The 7,351-nt window shown below is 41.9% G+C and overlaps 2 protein-coding genes across 2 annotated transcripts; both read left to right on the top strand.

Annotated features, from left to right (window-relative positions):
• On the top strand, nt 1-1,767 carry LOC115525143 (hemoglobin subunit beta). Its single transcript, XM_030332157.1, has 3 exons — nt 1-158; nt 290-512; nt 1,513-1,767. The coding sequence occupies exons 1-3, from the start codon at nt 67-69 to the stop codon at nt 1,639-1,641; spliced, it is 444 nt and encodes a 147-aa protein (XP_030188017.1). The 5' UTR covers nt 1-66; the 3' UTR covers nt 1,642-1,767.
• Nucleotides 1,768-4,517: 2,750 nt separating this feature from the next.
• On the top strand, nt 4,518-5,846 carry LOC115525285 (hemoglobin subunit beta-1). The gene is made up of 3 exons (XM_030332404.2): nt 4,518-4,674; nt 4,806-5,028; nt 5,599-5,846. The coding sequence occupies exons 1-3, from the start codon at nt 4,583-4,585 to the stop codon at nt 5,725-5,727; spliced, it is 444 nt and encodes a 147-aa protein (XP_030188264.1). The 5' UTR covers nt 4,518-4,582; the 3' UTR covers nt 5,728-5,846.
• Nucleotides 5,847-7,351: the final 1,505 nt, after the last annotated feature.

Below are 7,351 nucleotides of genomic sequence, written 5' to 3'. Positions count from 1 at the left end.
GATAGTACCAGCTTACACTTGCTTCTGACACAACTGTGTTCGCTAGCAACCACACAAACAGACAACATGGGATTTCTGACTGCTGAGGAGAAGGGTCTGGTCAATGGCCTGTGGGGCAAGGTGAACGTGGATGAAGTTGGCGGTGAGGCCCTGGGCAGGTTGGTATCCAGGTTGCAAGGCAGGCCTAAGGAGAGTGAATGGATGCTGGGCAGGTGGAGAAGGCTCAGTCCCTGGGGCTTCTGACAGGCACTGACTCCCTCTGTCCCGCTGTGCTGTTTTCACCCCTCAGGCTGCTGGTTGTCTACCCCTGGACTCAGAGGTTCTTTCAGTCCTTTGGGGACCTGTCCTCTGCTGATGCCATTATGGGCAACAGTAAGGTGAAGGCCCATGGCAAGAAGGTGCTGAACTCCTTCAGTGATGGCCTGAAAAACATCGATGACCTCAAGGGCGCCTTTGCTAAGCTCAGCGAGCTGCACTGTGACAAGCTGCACGTGGATCCCGAGAACTTCAGGGTGAGTCTAGGATATCTTCCGTTTGTTTTTTCTTTTCACTTTCTAGTCTTCTACTCTGGTTCCTTTACCTACCTGTTCACCCTCCAGCTTCCTTTTTACTTTAGAATATATCATCATTGAATGCTTTTCAAAATGTATGTAGTTTTATATTTTTCATTCAGTATTCCACGTCGTTTCCTTTCTCACATTCTTGTTTTTTTTTTTTTTTAAATTTTTTTTTTTTCAACGTTTATTTATTTTTGGGACAGAGAGAGACAGAGCATGAACGGGGGAGGGGCAGAGAGAGAAGGAGACACAGAATCGGAAACAGGCTCCAGGCTCTGAGCCATCAGCCCAGAGCCTGACGCGGGGCTCGAACTCACAGACCGCGAGATCGTGACCTGGCTGAAGTCGGACGCTTAACCGACTGCGCCACCCAGGCGCCCCTCTTGTTTTTTTTTTAATCAAACTCTTACTTAATAGTTTATCCTTTGCTTCTCTCTTTTTCTCCCTAACTTTTTTCCCTACTCAGTACCCAAATTATACATACTAGCTCTTATCTTCTACTTCTACACTTGGAATAGTCTTTCTATCTCTCCAAATGGGGATTGGAAGGGCTCCTCAAAGGGGAGAGGCTCAAGATGTCATCTAGAGTCCAAAAATCAGTTCAGAATTAAAGAATAATTGGAATTTTATGGAATCAAGACTCAATGGAAAGGAAAGGAAAGTGAATATCTGAGGATGGTAGACCAGAAGTAGGGAAGTAGGGAAGCAGTAGTTGCTAAAACAGCCATCATCAGACTAATTAATCTGTTCCTTATCATATAAAACATATATAATAAAACTATACAGTATACATACATATATGGTTACTCATTTCTGCCTATGGAGATAACCTGAAGATCAATTTGGGCTAGAGCATGGGCAGGAAAAAAAAAGATTGTTGGCTCAGTTTCTCAGAAGCCAAGCTTGATTTCTCTGTTAATCATGTATATTTTTTCTATCTGTATCTTCCCCACAGCTCCTGGGCAACGTGCTGGTGTGTGTGCTGGCCCACCACTTTGGCCATGAATTCAACCCCCAGGTGCAGGCTGCCTTTCAGAAGGTGGTGGCTGGTGTGGCCAATGCCTTGGCCCACAAGTACCATTGAGGTCATGGCCTATTTTCTGGTGACCACTGGAAGAACCTAGTTCCCTAAATTCGATCTTCTGAACTTGATGAAATAATGTCCACCTTCAAGGGTATGACTTCTGTCTAATAAAGAACTTTAATTCAACTTCCTGAGTCATTTCACTTTTATTTTATTTTATTTTATTTTATTTTATTTTATTTTATTTTATTTTTGTCTGGAGGTATGCTAAATCCCTTAGGATCTACAGATAGGAAACTCTTGTGTTTTATTCAAAGAGGTCAAGGAAAATGAGAAAAGGAGGGGCACCATGCATAGTCACTAATGTAGGACACTTCTCCCTCCTGAGCATTTGCATTGTCCAGACAGTTTTAAATACATAGAGAATACTGGCATTACAGGGCCTCTGTGGAAGGCTTCACACAAAAGACATAGCCTTCAGGCTAATGCTTTGATCTATTTCCAACATTTACTAAAAAAATACTGTGCTCAGCTGGAGACATAATGAATGATCAAGACACTGTCCTGTTTCTTTTTTTGCCTACATGCCTTGCTTGCAGTGCAGCTTTCAATACCACACTTCCTCAAGTGCTCCTGCTCTAAGGAATAACTTCCTTCTTTTACTTGCCCCAAACACCCTCATAAATAATTCCTTCTCCCACCCTCCCATTTTAGACAAAATTCAATGCTTGTTTATTACTTGTGAGGCCTTTGGACCCTGGCCTTAATGAACTTTCCAATATTGCCTAAGGAAATCCTTCCAAACCCATCCCTTCTACTTATTTTTAACATTTCTTCTTATCCATCACACTCACATTCTATGCTGTATAAATGTGTCTGACCATTTTATACTGTCCTATGTGACTACTGTGCTCTGTTAAGTTCCTCCATAGGCAGTGAGTGAATATGTACTAAATGAAATAGTCAGTGGATGAATAAGTGATTATTCCCCATCTTCGAACTGTGGAACTAGAGAACAATCTGAGCAAGGGACCATTGCATAGAGTTCCTCTGGTATTGATGCTACAATATGCAATGAGGAAGCACATAGGGAAGTAAAACACTGATCAGAGATTTGCTTTCTGTTCCTTGTTTGCTGGACATTGGGCCTTATGAACTAATGCCTTACATATTTGTAAAAGTTCCCAGAATGAAGTCAAGATTCTGCCCCTGGAGATATACAGTTTCATATTTAACTTGGGAAAAAATTGCCCCTTTGCTTTTCATTAGTCAACACCATGGCCAACTTAGCGATGTCAATAAAAGCTTGAGCCCAGTGGAGGAAATACCAGTGGCAATTATAAACTGAAACATTAAGTATCTTGTAATAATTACCACATACTTTATCAAAGTTATGGCTAGGTTGACTTAATGCTTTTCATATAAGGCTACGACTTTTAAAAACTGTATGTCCAGAACTTTTCTGAGTTCTGCTCTTCTTAGGGTATTTTTGCTTTATTTAATTTTATGAATTTAATTTAATTTAATTTTTGAAAGGATACTAAACTGAGGTAATTGAGAGATTGTGCATCTGGAAGAGAAGTGTAAAAGATAACTTTCTTGACCCAGGAAAATATGTATTAGATTGTTGAAATGCCTAGATGACTGAAGGGGATTTAAAATTGAACACTACTGCATGTACAAAAGTGTTTTGGTTCAGTGTCATTTTTGAAACACGTAAAACAACATACCTCTGGATGACAATCAAGAGAATCTTCTTCAGGATGGATAGTCATGAAGAGAATCTTGAAGTCATACTCTTCATTACACTCAGACTAGGCCCATCCTGGTTCAAAACATTAAGAACTGTGCAAACTTGACATACTGGAGAAAAATAAAATTTAAAAAATTATCTCTCTCTCTCGGGGACTCTGTGTGTGTGTGCGTGTATGTGTGTGTGTGTGTGTGTACATGTGTGCACATGTGTGCATATGTGTATGTGTGTATGTTAGTGCCCAATGGAGCTGGAATCAAGGTAAAGCAGACATCCTGTGGTTCCCCTTCACAGGGTAGAAATAAGTTTAAAAGGAAAAGAGGGCACTGGGTCTAGAAGCTTTCTAGAATCTTCAAATATTGATCAGGATTTGAGCCCAAGGCTCAGAACATAGCCACATTTATTCTTATTTTTCTCTGATAAGTCTGAGCTTTTGATGTCTTATTACAACTTTCAGCCTTGTCACTGCAGAGTCATGAGTAAGAAAAGGAGAAGTCCATTTCCCTCTTCAGTCATGCTAAGTAGCAATGGTAAGATAGAACAGCAGTTCCTGTCCGGAAGCCAGGAAGATGGTGGCTCTAGCAGTTGTCAGCACAAAAGAGTGATCCATACATTCATGGCCAAAGAAGACTGAAGGAAGAAGATATAACAGAACTTAGGGGAACCATTTCTGAGTACAAGTAATGGTAGGGGAAGTCTAAGTAGGTGCTACTTTCTGTCAGTCAAGATAGCAAAGCTATGGCTTTGACAATTTGGTACGTTACATTTAAAATATAAACATACTCCATATTGTTATTTAGTAAGGCCTCTGAATTTCTCATGACATATCTACAAAAGATATGTCCAGACCTCCCTTTGCACACTTACACCTGAACTCTGATATCAGGAGTGTGAAATAGAGTCTTGGAAACAGTCTGAATGTAAAGCAATGGTAAAGCTAATGGAGGTTTAAATTTAGTAAAATGAAACTCAAAGCCTACAGGTCAAACAAAATGTGTGTGTGTGTGTGTGTGTGTGTGTGTGTGTGTGTATTTGCTTTTGAAACATTTAGAACATTTGAAGGACGGGTATGGCTGTCATCATTCAGACCTCCCCCTGCAGGACCACACCTAGGCCTGGGCCAATCTGCTCACGGGAGCAGGGAGGGTAAGATCAGGCCTGGGCATAAAATGAAGAGCAGGGATAGCTACCAGCTTACACTTGTTTCTGGCACAACTGTGTTCGCTAGCAACCACACAAACAGACACCATGTCGTTTCTGAGTGCTGAGGAGAAGGGTCTGGTCAATGGCCTGTGGGGCAAGGTGAACGTGGATGAAGTTGGCGGTGAGGCCCTGGGCAGGTTGGTATCCAGGTTGCAAGGCAGGCCTAAGGAGAGTGAATGGATGCTGGGCAGGTGGAGAAGGCTCAGTCCCTGGAGCTTCTGACAGGCACTGACTCCCTCTGTCCCTCTGTGCTGTTTTCACCCCTCAGGCTGCTGGTTGTCTACCCCTGGACTCAGAGGTTCTTTCAGTCCTTTGGGGACCTGTCCTCTGCTGATGCCATTATGGGCAACAGTAAGGTGAAGGCCCATGGCAAGAAGGTGCTGAACTCCTTCAGTGATGGCCTGAAAAACATCGATGACCTCAAGGGTGCCTTTGCTAAGCTCAGCGAGCTGCACTGTGACAAGCTGCACGTGGATCCCGAGAACTTCAGGGTGAGTCTATGAGGTAGTCTCCTTCTCTTCCCTCTTCTGAACAAGCTCATATTGTCCGTAAAGGGTATGGATATCTGGATGTTGTTTAGAATGGGAAAGAGGTATTCTAGTTGCACCAATATGGACTATTCAGGACTATTTTATTTCACCCTCTTTGCTTGTCCTCTTTTTGTTCTCTGTAATGACTTTCCTTGATTGTTTCAATTAAACTTTTGAGTGTTTAATTTAAACACTTCTCTTAATCCATCTAAAATTTTTTAGTCTAATGATTTTTTCCCTTATATCTTCCTTTGAAAGCAAGGAGGGTAAAATATGATTGCTTCTTTACATAGTTTGAAAGAATAACCATGATATTTAAGTTCCAGTTTAGGTCAGAAGGAAAGAAACATTTCTAAATGTAAAATCAGGCTGATATGGTTAGAGTCACATCAATAGCAGCATCTGAAATCCAGTATGTTTCTGCTTATATTCTATGTGCACAACTTGCATCTGTGGATGGGGCTGGGGTATCTGAGCCTAAGCTGGATCCCTCTGCTAACCATGTACATACCTCTTGTCTCTTCCCCACAGCTCCTGGGCAACGTGCTGGTTTGTGTGCTGGCCCACCACTTTGGCCATGAATTCAACCCCCAGGTGCAGGCTGCCTTTCAGAAGGTGGTGGCTGGTGTGGCCAGTGCCCTGGCCCACAGATACCACTGAGCTCCCTTTCTTGCTTTCCAGGGAAAGTCCCTTGGTCCCCAGACCCTAATACCTGGACATGTCTAAATCATGAAATTCTTTGAACATCTGGCTCCTGCCTAATAAAGAATATTTATTTTCATTGCACTGGTGTATTTAAATTATTTCTGCATCTCTCACTCGAATGGGTACATGGTTGGGAGAGCAAAGCATTTAAAACATAAAGAAATGAGGGGCTAGTTCAGACCTTGGGAAAATATATCTATATCTTAGCCTCCAAGACAGGAGAGGTCGTAAATAGCTACATATGTGGGAAACAGATCCTGCTGCCTATTTTACTTTCCCTTAGAGAAATCAAGTGGAGGCTTGATTTGGGGTTTGGATTTTTCCTATGCTTTATTTAAGTCACTTATTTTATTTAGCCTTCCTTATAAATGTCTTCCCTCTCTCCAGTTGTCCAGAGCCTCACAGCCCTAAATCCACGAAGTTTTTCTTCCTGAAGTTTCCACTGTTCCTCTAAGATTTCCCTTCGTCTTTTGCTGTCCCGTTATTTGCCCTCCTCATCACTCTTACCCTGGTTCCCTCTATCATCTTATAACAGAGACTCCATATGAAGGACCCAAAGTGGGGGAGGTAGTTTCACTGTTCCTGGCCTTGAGACTTTCACAGTCTGCATTGGAAGGAAGGAACAAGTAATATTTTGAGAAATATATGACTAAGGAGAATGTGAAAAGGGACTTTTCATGTCTTGATATTCACTAATGTCTTGCAATTGTTTTGTGGGCTCACACCAAATGGAATACCATTCTCCTCAAGATGCTTCAGCATGCATACCCAGGAAGTGGTTGGAGGCCTGTTCCCTCCTCCGTCTCTCTCTGATGCCTCTGATGACATCTCTGCCTTTCTAGTTATTAGTATAGTGTTACCATCAGCAACACGCCCTGATTTCATTTCCTGGTCAATAGCCACTTATGTGGATCCTAGATTCTGGAAATCAAATGACTTTGAAGTGGTCCTTGTCCTTTCCCACATTCCCATTCTGAATATAGCTAGGAAGACTCTGAAAGTATTGCAACAAACAAGTAAATTAATCAATTAATTAAATTAATATGCAGGCTTCATTCAAACACAGAATGGAGATGAATACAAGCTGTCCTTCTAAATGCATAACTGATGATTCTCTAAACTTTCAGGATCAGAAGGGAGTTAAAAGTGTGCCTTGCTGACAACTTTGTTGGTCTGCTGAAGGAATCTTCACATTTGTTATTGACCTGAGTATTAATGAATTTGCATACAGAGAGAGCATGGAAGAGCAGAGCTCCTGTAGATCTAGATAGATCTTTGATACAAGCAAAGTGGAACGAAGAGTCATGCAAGTATCTACAAGAAAGAGGACTACACATGCCCACATAAGCATCAGAATGGAGTGTCAAGGTGTGGCAGGGAGGAAGGTGAAGAGTCTAGGAGGTCAAAAGAAGGGCCTGACAGTGGATGGGAAACACTAATAATATTAAGTGGCACAGGGTGTGCAATTTGGTGATGATTCTGTTAGCAGAGCACTCTTTTTAAGCAGAATTGTGCAAAATTATTTAAGCCAAAGATGGCTTTATTGACACTTATTTGGCCAAAGGTATAGTGTCTCCAA

This window comes from Lynx canadensis, chromosome D1, assembly GCF_007474595.2.
Source record: "Lynx canadensis isolate LIC74 chromosome D1, mLynCan4.pri.v2, whole genome shotgun sequence".
In the NCBI taxonomy this organism is placed as follows: domain Eukaryota; kingdom Metazoa; phylum Chordata; class Mammalia; order Carnivora; family Felidae; genus Lynx; species Lynx canadensis.
This window is presented reverse-complemented; position numbering and strand designations above follow the sequence as displayed.

Bases quoted from the DNA above. Each gene is read 5' to 3' on its own strand.
- LOC115525143 (XM_030332157.1), top strand. From the start codon at position 67: ATGGGATTTCTGACTGCTGAGGAGAAGGGTCTGGTCAATGGCCTGTGG. The intron at 159-289 runs GTTGGTATCCAG...TTCACCCCTCAG, and splicing joins GGCGGTGAGGCCCTGGGCAG to GCTGCTGGTTGTCTACCCCT. The intron at 513-1,512 runs GTGAGTCTAGGA...TCTTCCCCACAG, and splicing joins TGGATCCCGAGAACTTCAGG to CTCCTGGGCAACGTGCTGGT.
- LOC115525285 (XM_030332404.2), top strand. From the start codon at position 4,583: ATGTCGTTTCTGAGTGCTGAGGAGAAGGGTCTGGTCAATGGCCTGTGG. The intron at 4,675-4,805 runs GTTGGTATCCAG...TTCACCCCTCAG, and splicing joins GGCGGTGAGGCCCTGGGCAG to GCTGCTGGTTGTCTACCCCT. The intron at 5,029-5,598 runs GTGAGTCTATGA...TCTTCCCCACAG, and splicing joins TGGATCCCGAGAACTTCAGG to CTCCTGGGCAACGTGCTGGT.